At 46.3% G+C, this 18,957-nt stretch overlaps 2 protein-coding genes across 6 annotated transcripts; one reads left to right on the plus strand and one right to left on the minus strand.

Annotated features, from left to right (window-relative positions):
- Positions 1-582: 582 nt before the first annotated feature.
- On the plus strand, positions 583-4,427 carry zgc:112083 (uncharacterized protein LOC550461 homolog). 4 transcript variants are annotated; one of them, XM_027021218.2, is made up of 10 exons: positions 583-1,081; positions 1,300-1,463; positions 1,701-1,927; positions 2,086-2,197; positions 2,284-2,436; positions 2,660-2,734; positions 2,865-2,985; positions 3,099-3,237; positions 3,337-3,461; positions 3,643-4,427. In XM_027021218.2, exons 2-10 carry the CDS (start codon positions 1,313-1,315, stop codon positions 4,019-4,021), a joined length of 1,482 nt encoding a protein of 493 aa, XP_026877019.2. In that variant the 5' UTR covers positions 583-1,081; positions 1,300-1,312; the 3' UTR covers positions 4,022-4,427. The 4 variants fall into 4 exon arrangements, with proteins under 4 accessions (XP_026877019.2, XP_026877018.2, XP_026877020.2 ...); XM_027021217.2 differs by having other exon boundaries at positions 583-917; XM_027021219.2 differs by having other exon boundaries at positions 583-878.
- Positions 4,428-4,463: 36 nt separating this feature from the next.
- On the minus strand, positions 4,464-16,774 carry auts2b (activator of transcription and developmental regulator AUTS2 b). Of its 2 annotated transcripts, XM_027021214.2 has the most exons (14): positions 16,225-16,774; positions 15,585-15,654; positions 8,773-9,103; positions 8,471-8,667; positions 8,227-8,271; positions 7,856-7,951; positions 7,446-7,517; positions 7,245-7,274; positions 7,035-7,106; positions 6,795-6,936; positions 6,481-6,561; positions 6,301-6,384; positions 5,958-6,150; positions 4,464-5,836 (listed from the first exon to the last, which is right to left on the minus strand). In XM_027021214.2, the coding sequence occupies exons 3-14, from the start codon at positions 8,861-8,863 to the stop codon at positions 4,699-4,701; spliced, it is 2,241 nt and encodes a 746-aa protein (XP_026877015.2). In that variant the 5' UTR covers positions 8,864-9,103; positions 15,585-15,654; positions 16,225-16,774; the 3' UTR covers positions 4,464-4,698. The 2 variants fall into 2 exon arrangements, with proteins under 2 accessions (XP_026877015.2, XP_026877016.2); XM_027021215.2 differs by lacking the exon at positions 15,585-15,654.
- Positions 16,775-18,957: the final 2,183 nt, after the last annotated feature.

The following is an 18,957-nucleotide window of genomic DNA, read 5'->3' on the forward strand; positions in this document are numbered from 1 at the left end:
GCTTGATAGCTACTGGGCCAGGGCCTTGGTAAAGGCACAGTGATGGCAGGCTGACTCCTAGTAGCACTGGGCAAGGTGGACTCAAGTGGGCTCAAGACAAAGCAGGAATCCACGCACATTTTAAGCACTGTATTATCCCCATTTAGCCTTTTTCCTATTCGTTTACCATTCATTGGTATAATGGGTATGCACATATCATACTGTGAAATATATTTTTTTGAAATAACTTTAAATCATTTTGGATTGTGGTATAATTAATCATAGTTCCTTAGCAGTATTGTAGTAGGATTAGGGTTCATTTAGAGGGGCAATTATTATAGTGTATTTTTAACGCTCATATTTATTATACTTCACAGAGAGGTTTCACATCCGTAAGACTGATTTTCTCTCAAGGACAGGGGGGAAAACCACATAAAACATTCTTAATCTGGTAAAAAACTATTCATTCGAAGCCATTGAAAATAAGGAAACATGACGTATATTTTCTCGTCTTAAATTGTATTTTGGGCCTTTGATTCCAAAAGTACTAAACAAAAATCGACAAGGCGTTGGAGGACTTTTATTCTGTTTCGCTTCCTTTGATAGGGTCAGGCTGCGACTGGAAACAAGTGACCCTGCGTACAAACTTGTCGACACGCTGCTTCTAGTTTGGAGCTTGTACATTGATGCTCTTGAGAAGAGCCATCATGTTTGGTCCTCATGCTGTCGTTAGGACAGTGTTGTGGAGGTTTTAGCTACTTAGCTGGCGTTAATGTTTATACTCCGTCGTGGTAACACTAGGCGTGTTTTGCGGCTGTTTAACGCTAGCTAACAAGCTAATGGGTACTTTGTTAGCTGGCTAGAAACTAATTAGCTAAATAGTTTACTAGCCAACCTAGGTAGGTAAAACTTTCCTGCGTATGTGTAAATAACGAAGTGTAAGTAGCTTTATTTAATTATATAATCTTTCTTCACCAAATACGCTTATGCTTTGCCGGTTTAATCTCATATTCTCTGACAAGCTAGCTAGCTAAATTTTGAAACTGGCCTTGGTAACCAACTACAATCACAAACGTTATTAGTCTGACAACTAGCTTGCTAGGTTAGTTATTTAATCCCCGCACATATATGTTACGTGTTAATAGCTGCTATTTTTGTATGTATGTATGTATGTATGTATGTATGTATGTATGTATGCAAGCTAACTAGTATGCTACTATTTTTCCTTCACTATTAGCTACGTGGAAAAGTCTAACGAATTTGCAGTTGTGTAATATAGTTGGATAACGTCCTTATGAATTCTCTTTTACTGATATTTAGGTTTCGAGGTACAATGGCGAAAAGAAGAAAACTCTCCAATATGGTGATTGCATGTGAGTGGGCTTCTTGTACTTTTAAAGGGGAACGTATGGAAGAGCTCAGTGATCACATGTCTTTGCATGTGAAGGAGCATCTTGGTGAAGGAGACGCTTTGGAGGAGCTCGGTGAGTGCTTTTAGGCATCTGTCAGATACATTTACCAACGCTGATGAACGTGATGAGCCTTGCTCTCAGTAATACAAATTACTCCTCATATCAAGCACTCAAGAGAAATGTTGCCAATGTAGTTAATTGTGCACTGACACTTTAGAAGCACTTAAGCGAATTGCCTTTATTGCATTGCGGTTTAAGTGTAATATTAGACTAACAGGGATGTTGTCTGTGAAATGTTCTCTGCTCTAGACGACTACCCGTGCCTGTGGCAGGGCTGTGAGTTCCTGGCTATAGGCAGCCCTAGTGAGCTCCACGCCCATGCCCAGTTCCACATCTTCCACAGCAAACTGAAGTTCATCGGCACCCAGCTGCTACAGTCGCATCCTGAGCTACCCAGCTGTACTCAGGAGCTGCACAGTAACAACTTGGTTACTGACATCTCGGAAGGGTTCGTGTGTCAGTGGGAACACTGTGATGTAAGTGTGAGCCTCTTCTGGCATGTGTAGATTTGGAGTTTTTCAATCATTGTTTGTTTTTCGCTGGGGGCTTTGCATGGGAAAAAATGCTAGTTATATACATGTGAAGTCTTGTACGTCACCTGTATATCAACAGCACCTGGTTTCTCTATCGGCAGAGCACGTTTAACAATCCGGAGTGGTTCTACCGCCATGCTGACATGCATGCACACTGCACAGAATTGCAACCGCTACTAGATCAACAGCAGGCTCTGTTCTGCAGCTGGAAAGGTAGCTTATTCGTATTTCAGAGGGCGTGAAACATGAACCTTTGTGCGACCCTTGCGTGCACAGTTTTGTCATTGGGTGTCTTCCAGGCTGTGACGCTTTCTTCAAGATCAAGTACCGTCTGCGGGAGCACCTGCGCAGTCACACCCAGGAGCGTCTGGTGGCCTGCCCCACCTGTGGATGCATGTTCTCCAGCAACACCAAGTTCTTCGATCATATCCAGAGACAAGCTGAACCTGAAGGTGACTGAGCCTCTCTCGCTCAGTGCTCACTCACAGAGTCATGGTGTACAGTGTTAAAATGTTGGTAGCAGCATACAAGGATGCTTGTTGAAGTCGAATAGATTGTAGTCTTTCATGTAACTTGCACGATAAGGTGGTTTTGCCACTGTTTAGTATTTCTGGTGTTAACGTAATGGTTTATCTGAGTGTTACTGTTCCTGAGAGCATGCTTGCTTCGTTCCAGAGTCTTTGACGTGTGGGCATTGTGATAAAGGCTTCGCTAATGAGAGGCTACTGAGAGATCACGTTCGACAGCATGGTGCGTTCACAGTGCGAGGAGAAATTCCAGTTTTATGTCCCGATTTAATTCATGACATTTCATGACTTTGTTCAATAGTTGCTGCATCAACTTGTTTGCATCAGTCTTTGTGTCTTTTTTGTTGCTGCAGTAAATCACATAAAGTGTCCCCTCTGTGACATGACATGCACGTCCCTGTCCACCCTGAAGATTCACATTAAGTTCCGCCACTGTGACGAGCGGCCCTTCCCCTGTGACTTCTGCGAGAGCAGGTCGTGATGCCGGGGGCCGTCACAGTCTCTCTCTCACACACACACACACCGAGGAGATACTTGGGGAGAAGGGGGGCATTGTGGTGTGATGCTTTGTTTAATTTGCTCTTCAGCTTTAAGAACCAGCATGACCTGCGCAAACACATGGAGACCCACAATGAAGGAGCTGCCTACCACTGCACAGTGGAGGGTTGTGGCTACTCCTCCCGCATGGCTCACACCATGAACCAGCACTACAAGAGAGTGCACGAGGTCAGCCAGCAGGGGGTGTCATTCACCCTTCTTTGGAAATGCCTGGTTTGACGAATGAAATGGAGTGGTGTAATAATAGAGTATAATTGCTCCCAACAGGGAAATATGGTGTCACGCTATAAATGTCATCTTTGTGACAAGAACTTCTCGTGGTGTTACACGCTCACCCTACACCTGCGAAAGAAGCATCAGCTCAAATGGCCATCTGGGCACTCCCGTTTTAGGTACTGTACACTTGAGTCTGTTTTCCTCACAAACTAGCGTGTGTAATAGATGTTTTTACATTGAAATATATCATACAACTTTATGTTTAAGTTTATCCTATGCCTGAGAACAATTCGAATCTTTCGTACTGTCAAAATATACCTTGGCTCTGTGACAGCCATCACTTGTTTTGTTGAACAGGTATAAAGAGGACCAGGATGGATACCTGCGTCTGAACATGGTTCGCTTCGAGACAGTAGAGGTTACGGAAGAACTGATAAAGAACATGGCGGAGAAACGCACCCCCCGCAAGGTGCCGGGCTCTAGCGTTCAGGCTAAGAGGCCTGCACTGCAGATGGACAGTGCAAACACCACCTCTGCTGCCTCCTCCTCCACCGAGCTCCTGGAAGGAGCCGCCCCCACAAAGGATGATGCCGCCCCTGTGTATTGTGTGCTCAGCCCAGTGAGCGAGGTGGGCAGGGATCTGGAGGCATTGCCAGGGGCGGAGTCGGAGGTGGACTCGGGTGCAGTTCAAGCTCTGGCTGCTGTGGCCAGAGGGCTGGGTATGGACGTGGTGTGAGAGCCCTGCATGACACACAAGACTCCACTCAGTGTGTCTCAGATTTACACTGCACACGATCTAGGAAAATTTAGTGTTTACGGGAAAGGAACTGGGTGGGTTGTATGAGGCTGTTATAAAAATATTCCATGTTTAGATAATGTGCAGATTTGCACGTTCATGTTTTAAAATGATCTCAGGTGTGTGTTGCTGAGTGACGATCACCTGTGTGATCAGAGCTGCCAGTGCTGTGACATTACTTGAATGTTGGTTGAATTTTACAGAGGTTTGACTTGGTTTGTTATTTATATTTGTAAACAATTGTCTTGGTTTAGTCAATAATAAAATAGCGATCTAATTAATTTAAAAATGAATCATGTTCTTAATGAAAATGTGCTTGCTAAACCAATAAATCAGTAAAGAGTGATTTTTTTTTTTCTTCTTCTTAAAATTCTTTTAATTCTTTTTTTTTTTTTTTTCTCCACAAAAAAAGTAAAGGGCCAGTTTCCCCAATTATTGATTAAGCCTAGAGGTTGAAGAAAAAAAAAAACATTTAAAACTCCTCTTCGAAACAACGCTTTAATGAAAGACTAGACTTAATCTGCATCCACAAAATGGCCCAGACTAATTTCACCCCTGTACATCCCAACACTGTACACTGGTCAGACATGAAGTGCTTGGCTCTGCCTCTGTCCGGCTCATGGTGCCTCCCCCTCTCTGCCAGGGCGGGCAATGGCTCTGTCCTGCCTGTCCACCATGGAGGAAGTCTGTCTGGGAGAGCCCATCCGCGGCAGGAGAGCTGGCAGTAGGGGGGGCGGAGCTGTGTGTATGTAGCCAGCAGCGGACAGAGTCTTGCCAAGCGGGCCGTAGGGCGGTGGGTGCGGCAGCCCCAGGCGGGGGAGGAGGGGGCCGGGGTAAGCGGTGGGCAGGAGCCCTGGGTGCGCTAGGTGGGGCTCCAGAGTGGCGTGGTGCAGCGCTAGAAGACGACTCCTCTCGTTCTCCTCTCGCAGCAACACCAGACGCTGACGCTCCTCCTGTTGGCTCCTCTGCTGTTCCAGGGCCATTGGGTGGAGGAGGGCCTCCCGTGGGAACATGGGCGCCCCCATGTGGGCGCGCTGCAAAGGATCGGCCCTTAGCAGAAGCTCCTTGGGAAGTGGGTCCTTGGGAGGGAGGTCCAGAGCCCTGTACAGACTCCGCATTGGATCCCAGTGCTGGGCAGGGTAGGGCAGCCTCTCACCGCCCGAAAGCATGCTTGTCCCCATGAAGGGCGACACCAGACGAGTCCTGTCGAGGCTGTGGGGAACTGCTGCAACTCCTACAGACACAGGCATGGACAGCAGGGATGACGGATGTGTGGCTGTGGTCCTGGGGCCTGGCTGCAGTTTCTCCAAGGCCTTGGGAAGAGGCTTGACTTCGGAGGCCTCCTGGTCCTCCCTCTTCTCCTCCTTTACCTTCACCTGGCTGTTCCTTGCTTCGGGCTCAGTCTCCACTCTGCTCCTCTTTGCATCCGGCTCCCAGTGTGACCCCTCGCCACCACGCCTCTCCACCTCTGATCTCTGGTGTTTTGGCGACAGAGTCTCCTCAGCACTGGGCTTCTCCTCATGGCGCTGGTCGTGCTTCCCTGCCTTCTCTCTCCTCTCCTGCTGGCTCTCTTTGTGCTTCTGGTCCTCTGGTTCCGCACTCTGACTGGGAGGATCCTGCTCTTGCACTCTGCCTCGTTCCTTGTCTTTCGGCTCTGGGGACATGCCTCTAGCTGGCTCTACCATCTGCTTGTGACCCCGTGGACTAGTGTTAGCAGGCGACGGGCGTGTCCCGTTTAATTTCTCCTTTGTGTCCCTGCAATAAGAGAATAAAGCAACGTAAGCGAAGTAGGAAACAACAAAGGCAGGTTCCTGAGCGTCTAGATGCGCTTTCATTCAACGCTTGTGTCTGAGAAGTAAGACTGAGGATCTTAAACCTTTCATGTTGTTCTTTGTCTCTTTTGTCTGTCGTTCTTTCCAGTGTGGATGAAGCCTTTTCGGTGTCAGGGCCTCGGGGCCATACAGGTGGTGTAGGAAAGGAGGAGGGTGTCTGATGCAGTCTGTTCCAGGTCTCCTGAGTCCCCACTGCTGCTCCTTTATGGTCTTTACTCACTTGTGTAGAACCTGGAGCTGCAGAGGAATTTGAGCAAAGATCTAAGTGGTCTTATTTTTACCTTCAACTTCCTCTATGTCTTTGCATTTTTAGTTTCGGTACTTTTGACGACGTAGAGAGAGCACAACTGCAACCAGACCCGGGAAAAGCAGATCTCATTGACTTACTCAGCGATGGGTTACCAAGTCCTCCAAATGCCGTGGAACTCAGTGTTCCCAAACCCCCAAAAGCAGGTGGCTTATTGAGAGACTCTAGAATGTAAGAAAAGTGCTTGGGGTTTTAATGGCCTCAGTTTCAGCTGTTGGCCAGGGATGAGTCACAGCAGTCACATGGGAATTCAGCCTTACCATGATGAGCAGGAGGAGTGTGGACGTTGGTGTGGGCATGGGGCATGTGGCCATAAGGAGAGACCATGGGGTGGGCGGGACCTGTTAATGGAAGATATCTCATCTTAAACCTGGAAAATTTCCATCTTTCTAATCTCTGTCCAGCGCTCTTGGGGTCAGTTCATATGGAAAAACCGCACAACCGATGTGGATATCACAATATAGATTTGACTGGATCTCTGCTGTGCGCTGTAATACCGCACGCTCCGATACTAACCGCACTAATATAGGCTTGCTCTTGTGTTTGTGGGTGTAACAGAATCCCCGTGACTTACCAGCAGTGGAGAAGATGGTGGAAGGGCGCGGTAAGTCACGCGGCTGTGGGACCAGCCCTATGAAGCCTGAACCAAGGGGACGACTCAGGAGGTCTGGCTTCAGCCCAAAGTCCAGCTTATGTGGCTCGATCTGTATCTGCTTCTGAAATGCATGCAGACCAGAAAAGCGATTATAGCTCTTGCGTGGCCCCTGAAAGGTCGGTGAAAAGGTGTCTTCTCAGCCAGCATTTGTTAACATACCTTTATTTTTTGCTGATGGTGGTAAACTTGCCATGCTATGTGAACATGCATGGCACACCATTTCCCTGGTTTCTGTTTTGTTTTGGGTTTTTTTAAGGGAAAAAGAAAATGCATGTAAAAATAAAGATAAATTACTGGAACGGGTCAAAGTTTTTTTGATGAAACGTGACTGAATGAAGCTTGTTAAAAGGCAGGTGGTGTAGGTGTTACCTTAGGTGTGGGGCACACTGAGTCCAGAAACTAGGAAAGAGTTTGTATGAAATATTTAGTCAGCCTGCTTACTTTAACTTTAATATTAATTTAAATAACTCAAGCATTCTTGCTTTCTTGTATCACCAAGCTGTTTAAAAAAACTAAAGGTTTAACCTGCAGCTGGATGTATTTTTTTGTAACATTGAGTTGTAGTCTTACTCTAGATTCTTTCTGTAGGAGTGGGCGGGGCATTGTTCCAGGTCTGGAGACTACGTCTAGAGGATTATGGGCCTATCAAAACAAGAAATACAAATGCATATTATTTTAAATTCGCTTATTTCCAAACATTGTTTATGAGCATGTGGTACAAGTATTCAATAATACCAAAAACATTGCACAAAGGTGTTGGATATAATGGAATCAATCTGGATGCATTTTGGGGTATTATAGATAAATCATAGTTTATAGGTTAATCCTTTAAACTTTAATACTTTTTCTTCTACACTCCAGTAACACAAAACATAGTAAAAATGATTGTTTCCAGAAGGTCTTTAATTTTTTATTAACCAAATAATCCATGTTCCTCATGGGTGATGTGAAGCAGGTGGATCGGCACAGGTGTGCAGTACCTTGGGCTGAAAGGCTCCCTGCAAAGAGCCGAACATTCCCGCTGGAGGCAGTACTGGAGCCAGCCCGGGCATCCCGGATGGGTAGGGGTGAAACAGCTGGAAAACATGGCATGCCACTTTTATCATTAGTCTGGAAAAGTGAGTCCTGGAAATGCTGTCTACAGCGCTACGATAGAAATGATAGCAACACAAAACAGGCCCCAAAATCTGTTTATAAAGTTTGCAATGATTTAAGGGGAAAACATAAAGGTAGTCTTTGGTCTAAAAGGTTCCAATAATTTTCAGTGTATTTTTGCACTAAATTTACAACGTGAGTAGCCCATCACACTACATGGACTACATAAAGTAAAATTCATGTGGAAGTGACTTACACTGTGCCTGTGGAAGCTGTCCACTTTTGGTGGGTATTTGTCAAACTGGAAAGAAAGTTGATATATCTTTCTTTAAATGCAGAAGTTAAAACCATACGACATGTACACGCAACCAATCAGATATCACACGCTGCCCATACCACAGCTCATCCTAATTTACTGTTGGCGATCTTTACAAAAGCAAACAAAGAAGGGAGTCATGTGGACTGCCCCATGTCCTCAGGTGTCTGGTGGGAGTACGTACCAGGGGCACGGCAGGGCCTGGCAGGATGCCCGGGTGGGGGTATGGCGTGAAGGTGTGCTGGTGCGTGTGCTGGTGCGTGTGTTGGTGCTGGTGGAACTCGGTGCGTAGGTAGGCGGGTGGCGTCAGTGCTGTTCTTCGGTCCATGCCCTGAGAGGCCAGGAAGCGCGAGTTCAGCTCCTGACGCAACAGGTCTTGCTCTGCGGGTCGGTCGGGACGCACGGTTAGCTTGCACGCGTGTTTCGCCAGCGCTGGTAAACCGGTGTGCACGACTGCAGGGGTGGTGAGACAATGCTGTGGCCTACCTGTATAGGGAGCTGCTGGCGGTGCACCTGCCACAGCTAGAGCACTTCCTGTCAAGAGCGGAGGGGGTGGCAAGGCAGTCGGAGAAAACATGGCGAGCGCAGTCCCACACACACAAGAGCCAGTCCCAGAAGCACAGGTGTCTTCCCTGACTAACGGAGCAGCTTTTGCTGCGATTATTCTGGTGTGCAGGTAGTTTGGATAGGTCAAAGCAATCTCAGTCCTTATTCTGTTTCCAGGACAGGTGACTTAACTCTACTCCTCCTTCCAAAGAACCTCCACACCCACTTTTGTCTGGTCTCGCATTTGTATTGGCAGCAACATCACCGATATCTGCAGAGACAAAATGAACCCCATCAGTGGAAATAGCCGCATGCCCTTCGATACGGTCAAAACTCACCCACCTTCATATTGGTTACTGCCGTGAGCCCATTGCTTGGATTAGTGTCAGTAGGAAAATACATCCAGCGTACTCAGACTGCATTATGGGAAATAATCCAATTTAGGACTAGGCCACTAATAATCCGCTAATTTCATTTGATAACATGTCGTTCCAAGAAAAGGATATTAGTATAATGCTCTTGGTTAATGCTGTTAGGCAGGGCCACGCAGCGGTTGAAGGAGAGGCGGACAGATCCGTGGCTGGCAGGTTCTAATACAGCAGGGCTTAGGCAGAATAAAGGCCATCTTGCCTCTTTTATTGCGGCACCTTTTCTGTGGCATTACGCTGCTCTCCTCTTTAATTCGGCTCCCCTCAAAGTAAACCTAGCATTTAATGGCTAATGTCGGTGTCACTTTGACATTTACCGGACCTTCCCAGGGGTGCACCAATGCCGAATGCAAATGGGGCGGAGGACTGGAATCCCAAGAGGATTGCCGATGTATACAACCTGCAATTACCTCCTTCTGAATGCCACTCAGGCACATGAGGGTAAGCAGTAAATCTCCTTTGTGTGGAGCTGTCAATTCGGGCCTTTTCCGTCCCTGGAGTCCGTTGTACTGAGAGTGAAAGGTCTTTTGAGAGGACCATAATGGATGGTTAGGCTCTCTCGGAGTAAAGCCCCATTCGTGGGCTCCAGGGGGCCATGGAGGAGGGAGCACTAGAAACAGCTTATTTGTCTCTGTGGAACGGCGGCTTCCCCCCGGTGAACAGTATGTATGGAGCAGGGTGATGCAACCACAGGAGGGTGAACACGGCAACGCTGCGCTTCAAAGCGCCATGCAGCTACGCTGTGCTCGCGAGAGCACACGCAACCGTATGGTGCAGGACTGGCAGTCCAAGATGTTGTGAAATAATCAAAGAAAAAATTTAAACCCAGAAAACATTCAGTGCTGTCTATATTATTGTCACTTCCATTGCATTTAATCAAACTGCACAGATAATAAATGTATCACACAATGATACAAAATTCACAGCATTAAAAAAGACGGCAGTACAAACATGCAACGAGGCACTCATAGCTCGTTACGCACAGCTTGCTCACTACTGCTTATGTTTCAGACTTGTGAAGGAGGTTTTGATACCTAATTTATTATTCCTACTTATCTTCAAAAACACTAGACACATCTTTTCCGAAAACACTGGTTCTGTTCCATTGTAAAGCTTCATTGTCTTAAAGCATTTGGAGTTTTCCGATCGGCTGGTTCCCACTGAGTGAAAGCCCTGTCTGAGAGTGCCTGACGACACCCACCTCCAGTCCTTCTTGGTTTAGACATTTCAGTGCAGATGCTGTAACTCGACCCGACTGGGGCTTGGACCGCTTGTTTCCAGTTAGAGTCACGACACATTCAAGTTCTTTTGATGCAGGTTGGGTATTAGGGTTAAGCCCCTTGAGCTGTCAGCCCACCAGCAAACGGCTCTTCCTATTTCACTGGCAGCTCCCTTGTCCAAGCCGTTTTTGTCATTCATCAAGCCCATTACTGAGCTAACACTCTCTGGCATGCTGAGACTAACAGCCTAATCCCTCCATTCACACAAAGGCCAGATTAGCTGAAGGTTAAACACTCTTGTTCTTTAAATTTCTGTCCTGGTCGGAGTGCTGGGAAAAAGCTCTTAATCTTGTGAGGGAGCAGTTGGAAGAGGTGGGCGTGTGTGTGTGTGTGTGTGTGTGTGTGTGTGTGCGTGCGTGTGCGTGTGCACATGCACAAAAGAGATGCACAGGACTCATGTGGGCCTTGAGGCAGCCTCCCCGGAAAACAAGCCAGAAAATGTTTACAGTGGCGATCGTTCCGGAGGGGACAACCGTAGGCCCATAAATCACCCGGCAACGTTGCGTCTCGCACACAGCAGCAGCCGTGTGCAGTTGGCCAATGACTCGAACAGAGAAACAGTTGTTCTCGCGTGCTGACAGATTCCCACGTTGGTTTTATCTTAGCTGTAAATGAACCGTAGTCAGCTAAAGGTGCATCTGTTCCACACCACCTCTTACATGTGCAGAAACATTTCTCCAACATCTGAGGACAATATGGCATTACTACCCTTCAGCACACTAGATGCTGAAATATCCCATCACAGAACGTTTCACAAACCTTTGATCTAAACCTTGAAATATTTAGACAACAGAGCAACATCTACGTGCCATGAAAATAAACCAAAACATGATCTACACAAGACCTACTAAGAACACTGGCATCTGAACTGAGACATAAATAGCTTTTGGGCCTCCACAGCCAAGAAACCTTCACACCTGCACAGCTTTAAGTGTTTAAGTAGCGAATCTTTACAGCCCAGTGAGAGTGGAAGTTAGGTTAAAGAAATTTTATGTGGCTCTTATATAAGGCAACAGGGGCATCTATTTCAGAATTATATGCCAGGTCTGTCTGAAGGTTCACAGTCTTTGATATAGAGTGTCAAAGTCTAAGACTTCTTTTAACTCTCTTCCGCTTTCTCTCTCGCTGTGCGTGTGTGTGTGTGTGTGGTAAGCAAACAGGCCCTCTCTCCGCCTTCAACAGTAATCCTCCTTGATTGCAAGTACACCACAGAAAGATAGTAACAACAAAACCCCAGATAAAAGACATAATATTTTTCCACACGACATAAAAGGGACTGTGTTTTAATTGGACCCTTTCAGTCGTGACTTGCTCACAACTCATCTTTTCTGTTATTACATATAACTAACGTACAATTAAAGCCAAACCTTGTGTACACATGGGAGATGTGACATATTAACATGGCATTCAATAAAATGAAAATACTGTCATTTGAGCAAGACACCCCTGGCATTCAAGATAATCCCTTCACAATGCAGGATGTAAGACAGCAACCCTGAAAAGAGCGCATGAATGAATGGCAGAGAGCAACCCGCCTGCGTCAGGAGAGGTGAGTGCACTGGCATTGAGCTCTTTCATTATTCAGCGGTCAGGTTTCTCCCAGTTAGGGATCAGGGGCGGTGATGTAGGGCAGACATGCACACAATAGCTGTCAGTGCCTATGGGATGTCTCGAACAGCCTGCTTCCTGGAAAACTCGGCCCCCCCCCACCCACTCACACAAGTGGAAGAATTTGTAGAGGCTCCCTGCTCTGTTTTAAAGAATGACCTTACCAGCGAGGAAGGAGCTTTGGGGGGGGGGGGGGGGGGTTGAAGAAGGAGGAGGAGGAGGAGGAGGGGTCCGTCTCCAGAGCGCCAACGCGGCGGGTGGGCGGGAAGAGTGGTTGTCACCCCAGTGCGGGCGCGTTTAGCTGGGGTCGGTCCTTAGCGCTCGTAAGCCAGGTAGCCAGAGGACTTATCTGAGCTGTGCGGAAAGCTGTGAGCTGGCAGCTGCCTCTCTGATCCCTCAGCAGGGCGTGCAGACCCCACCACCCCCCCGCCGCGCTCACGCCTGGACCAGCTCAGGTTACCGCCAGAACAATGTCAACCCTGTGCAGGTTCTTTGTCTCCGAGGGCCCGCCTGCATTAACACTCATACCTATGTCTGAGCTGGACAGGGAATTACTACATCATACTGTGGCCTTGGACGGGTCATTTGCAGTGTTTCATGTACAAGCCAGCTGCAATTAACGTGGTTTTGAACATACTTGGTCTCAGGGGCCCAGAGAGAGGACCAAAGAAATCAGTCTCTCTTCCTGGCCTACAGCTAAGAGCTTTTGAGAGCTATGTCTAATGTACTGATTTTAAAAAATGGTCCAACCTACAGTGTCTTGAAGTTAAACCCCTTTTCAAACATACAATATGTATTTGCAATTCGTAATATGAGTTTGTGGCTATGCATAGCTTTTGAAACCAAATTCATAGCCGTAACTCCAACTGCAAAACTCAACAGGCAACCAGCTGTTTTGCATACAGAGCAAGGCTGTGAATTTATAGAGGCCAAAATACTCCAGACCTCAGAGCTCCCTCCTTCAGTGCCATCTGGATTTTTTTAAAGCCCTGGGTAGACAGGATTTTTTGTGTGTGTTTGCTCCAAAAGCATTAAGGTGAGCGTTTTAAAGACCTCTTCAAACAGACTGCTGTCAAATTAATAAAAATAGAGTAAATAAACAGTCCGATCTGGACTGCAATAAACACTGAAGCACTGTCTGGGGAATCCTGCTACCCTTACACCAATAAAGCCGCCTGTGGCCTCCACATGAGGTATCTGTTCCTACAGGAGCAGTTCATCCAGAAACCCCATGCACCAAGCGGAATGTGAACGTTCCTGGGTGTCCTTTTAATACACATCAATCACGGAAGTTATAAAGCTGCAAAAGGCCTCACGCCCTGGCCAGCCGCCACCCACTGACCAGCGCTGGGCCCAAAGCTGCAAGCCGCTCCATAAATAGCCCCTCCAGTTATTGCAGGCAGTGAGAAGGTAAGGATTCAGTGTTGAGGGAGGCTGTCAGCATATGACAGCTGGGTGTCAGCCAGGTGGAGACTCAGCTCCTCCGGGGCCTTTCTTTAAACGGCATCTCCGCCGAAGCACATACCAACAGCACAGACGTGTTTCCCGAGTCAACACCACACTAATGTAACCAGTACACCTCCACAGCCGGGCCACGGACCCGCGGCAGTAAAAGGCTTAGACACTTTTGAACAGTACTGCTGTCAGCCGCCAAGCCCTTCTGTCAAGTGTACCTTCAGTCAATTACACTGCTCCATGTGACATCTGCTGGCATAAACAGGCTAATCAAAGTGAGGACATGCACAACTTTAAGCAATTACTATTACGTCATGCACGAGGACCTTTGATTTAGTTACAGCTATTGAATATTGCTTAAGAAAATGCTGATGTGTACAAATGTGCTCCAAGAAACGTCTGATCAAAAGCTAATTCTAAGAACTACCATGAGGAATGTAAAAAAAAAACAAAAAAAAAACCTCATTAACTATCCAATCAGCCATAATTGTGGTAAGCACTCTTTATTTTTAATTACATTAACAGGATCCTAAAGACCCCGAGACACCACAGGATGCAACTGGATACATCTACGGGGAAGAAATCCTTAACAGTGCTGCAGTGAAGTGGGTGTGAGTGCTCCCAGTGAAGGGCCTCGGTGCTCGGTGGCTCTAGCATGTTGTCTCCCAATACAGCAGTGTCCCGCATCTCCCGGGTTGTTATCCGGGCCCACCCGGGCAGAGAGCCCCAGCTTGGCAGGTGGACCGTTACCCCTGACCCTCAGATGCCTGCTGCCCTACAGTCAGTGACCAGGGCCTGGGTTCTGCTGACAGAAGCCACACAGCGCAGCATTCGCCCAGACCATATCCACAAACACCACTCACTACTGCTGCTAACCGTAGAACTATAATTCCTTATGCCCTTAAGTGCCTCTGTTTGGATTTTTAGTAATCTTTAGTGAACAAGGGCAAAAAAAAGGTGAAGACATGCAGTCAGTGGCCATACTTTAACTATTGTGCGTTAAATACAGTGTCGTGCCAGTGCTTAACAAACATACTGTGAAATGTAGTTTATGTAAATGACCCTCAATAAGGTTGAAGTGACTTACAATAACAGTGTTGCGTTCCAAACCAATTACTTTACAGATGACTGGCACACGCTTGGCTCAGTGTGTGCACTTTCTTAAGTAATCAGGAGGCTAATTGGTTAACGAGCAACCACACTTTGCATCCTTGTACTCAGTCCAGGGGATTTCTCACTATGCCATCTGCTCAAAGGTAATCTGCAGAGCCTCGTCGGAGTACTCCAGCCACAGGCTGCCCACAGTGGCTTTATAGAACGGATGTGTTCTGTTTCAGCCACAGTAAAGGCTGGGATCAGAGCTTATTTCTTGCTTATTCCGAACAGCTCTTGCAGTTTCTCTACCTGCGAGGTCTACCTTGAATATCCAGCCCAATGAACAGGCAGTCTAGGAGTCAAGGAAACGGGCCTCGTTTGGGGAAGATATGAAATATATCTATAAAATATGAGATACGTCAAGCACAAGCATTTTGTAAGACATTGGACATAACCCGAAAGTCAAAACCAGGCCAGACAGCAGCATTAAAATCAACTGCTTGGTCTATTTATGAAACAAATCCCAGTTAATTAATTAATTAACTCCAGTTGCAGAGGTGATGACATCGTTATCAGGTAATTGGGTTTACACAATCCTCTAGGTGGTCGATTCTTTTCTCTACTCTCAGAAGTACCACTTTAACCCAAAGTTCCCTGGCATGTGAGACTAGCTACTCAATCACTTATGAACAACTGAATGAAAGAAATCAATGGAATTGTGTACTTAATACCATCATGCCAACAGAGGGCCCACTGCTTGGATCGAAATTATAAAGTGCACCACATATCTTGGGACATAAATAACAAAATATTTAAAAATATACAGCTTGTCTTCATTTCATTAATCAAACTATGCAGTTCCTGCTTTATATGAGCATTTTCGTACCTTCATATGGTGTGAAGATGTTCTTTCATCAGAACCCTGCACCGTAAGTATGAGTCTTTTATGCAGCTCTCTGAAATCAGCAAAATATGAAATACTACACTCTGAACATTGCTACCCTTTGTATCCACAAGAGAGCACTGTTAAGATGCACTGAAAAATGATATGGCTTTCTGTGGCATTTATAACACGTTATTTTTAAACCCCGATGCACCAAGTTATATATAATAAATTCTAGCGTTTAATTGAGTAATTGCATATACGAAAATATATGGAGACGTCTGGAAATGAAGCATTTAATGACCACAACTCAAATTAAATCTTAAAATTAAATTAAAACGAAATACCCCAACATTCAGACAGCCGTATCTGCCTGGTGTTTACTGGTATTATTGGCGTTTCAACTAGTACAATTTATGCATATGTGCTATTGATCCTTTCGACTGTCAGTTAATTAAGAATTAGTATACTAATAACTGTCTGAAGTGCGAACCTATTGTTTTCTGCCTTCGAATGTTTTCTTTGCGTTAATATTTTAATGTTCGTGTTAGCATTCACCAAGAGTGAAACTGGTCAAACAGAAGCCATTAAATGTAAACCAAACGGATCATCACTGGCTACAGCTTTTGAAACTTTTACTCACCTAATTTGTCGATAAATGACACCAATACAAAATAAATCTGTCGATCCTTCATGTGCACATCAATGGTATAATCCACAAACATAGCCAATTCCACCAAAAATAATTACAGGGGATCCTTTGACGTATCTTCCCGGTTTTCCAGCTAAAATTGCTCCAGCATACGCGACTGTGGGTGTAAAGTTGCTGTGTTACAAGGACAAAGAACCCGCTCAAATAGTGCAGGATCCTTCCAAAGTCAAGGCGCTTGCACAACGCGATGAGCGTTACACAACTTTTATTCCTTAGTCTTTTACCACGACAGAGTGGCTGGAAAAAGAGCTGTGCCGAGCACAACGGGAAGACAATTATCCATTAAAACACGGGGTTCCTTCAGTTCTCTAACTAGCGAACCAGATGAGATCCAGACCCGACGAAATGACAGCGCAGGACACGCTTCTCCGAGGGCATGTGCACCCGACGGTCGAGCACGGCTTTTGCGGAACGGGGTCTGCCAGCACACGGCCGCGAGCGCGGAGGCTCTCTGCATTCTTTTCCTGTCCCCACCCTCAGCAGAGCTGCCGCTCTCGCGCTCCCCACCCCACTCCACCCCACTCCACCCCACACACGTCTCCACACCACCCTACTCCACTCCACGCCACTCCACTCCACTCCACTCCCTCCAGCAGAACGCAGGCGATGCGCCCCGCAGCCGCAGTAACCTGCTCGAAGGATGCTCGTGAGCTGGTTCTAGCTCGCACTAACATGAGAACTTACTCCCAGCGAAGTGAGACAGCGTCACCTCCAATTAATGGTGGTGTGCTGATCTGGCAGGAGGTATCTGTCTCGAGTGAGAAATGCACAGTATTATGTCATACCAGCGTGGTATATAAGCATGCATGGATATTTATAAATTCATATAGAACCCATAAACAGCCACGATGCACACGAAAGCTATGATGTGCTGTAGAATAAGCCTGCTTCCGATGCTGCATGCAGCAATGGCTGTTGGACTGATCCGCATTGCAAGCTGCAGACAGGCCAACCTACAGCGAGCACAGACTAGTACACTGTTACCAACTGCACAAAGGGCCCAAAAACCCCACAATGCAAGCCATGATCACATGATCATATCCTCCCCGAAACAGCTCCTCCATGGGGAAATAGCCCTGTTGTTGAACAGCATCTAATCACAAGAAGCCAGTAGGTGAAGATTAAGACAAGCAGCTCTCCGAGCTGCGGCCTTCCTGCCCCTCCACTCCGAACCACTCCCCCGAGGCCGAGCTCAGCGGAGAAGAGAGAAACGGCAGAAGACTTCAAAGCCCCGCAGGCCAGCCAAGCCGGCAGGGAGGTCTCTCCCTCCCTCTTTTCAGCCTCGCCAGCCCTGTGGGGGTGTCTAATTGCATGGCGGCGAGCGCGAACAGAGCGAGGCCTTGTCAGAGACGCGGTGGGCTCTCCCACTGGGACAGGGCTGTGATTCGCGACTCCGCGGCAGGGCCAGCAGGCTGAGGATAGACGGGCCGTGCTTCCTTCTGCTGATGACACACGCCGGGAGACCGATCCAGAACGGCGAGAAAAACGTGGATAGAACAGCAGGTGACTGGCAGTTGCTTCCAGCCTAAGAAAATTGGTCCAAATCTATTTGCCTGATGCGTGACTGACAATTCAGTTGAATTTCTCTTCAATATTAAACTGTAAAAGATCAGTTACTAAAGATATTTAAAACTGGTGTGTCAAACACCAACACATTTAGTACATTTTTAGTTATATTCACAGATATCAACACTGTAATACACGATCATGCCAGCAATCTTTTCCACTTTTAGAGGTTCGACAAAAATAAAGTAATTTATTAAACTACTTACTGTACAATTAGTACACTTACAACTTGTTTGAGGTCATTTGATATATTGTCTAATTATGAATAACAATAACTGACAAATTATAAAAATCTGATATAAGGGTAGACTGTGTACTTGTGTATCGTATTATTAGCATAAGTGTCCATTCAACAATAAACCACTTCTTCTACAGCTGTTTAATTTACTCTAAACTGAATTCCTAGTCTGATTTCTTTGTGCATTGAGCGATTTGAATAATAAGTTGGTAATACTCAACATCCTATAATACTTTGATTCTGTGTTGAGGGGTGGCTGCAAAAGAACATTTACACATGAATTTTAACTGAATATTCAAAAGCAGAATGTTTTTAATCAGTTGTTCGTGTTGGTTGGTGATTGTATGCAAAAGACATGCAAATGAGCAATAAACTAACGACCACTTGACCTACCGTGTGAATAAACGGAGTGTGTAGTTGGCCAGTAAAACAGTAGTCTTTTGTGTTTTAGTGTGAGAACTTAACGCGATACACAAACACGAGTTCATACACAAATTAACGGACCCGGGAGTGCATTACAGCTCTCCTGAGACTCGATGTACTCCCCACTCTTACCTCGTAGCTAGACGGCAAGTGGAGAAGACCCCAAAATGGCACCTCAAATGCAGCTAGCTCACCATAAAACGGCACAAGGTACGCTTCTGACTCATCCAGTGAAATCTTTGACTATTCAGCTCTTAATCTGTTCACTGAAGCTTAATGACAAAACTTCTCAATGGTCCTGCTTTCCTCCTCATTTGTTTTTAAAGCTTCTAGAAAATGATTACACTTCTCAAAACCATGAGTTTCTAATAAACGTTTAATTATTCTCAAAGGCTACAAACCTGAGGCAGACATAATCACAGAAAATGAGCTGCAGA

This window comes from Electrophorus electricus, chromosome 15 (assembly GCF_013358815.1).
Source record: "Electrophorus electricus isolate fEleEle1 chromosome 15, fEleEle1.pri, whole genome shotgun sequence".
In the NCBI taxonomy this organism is placed as follows: Eukaryota; Metazoa; Chordata; class Actinopteri; order Gymnotiformes; family Gymnotidae; genus Electrophorus; species Electrophorus electricus.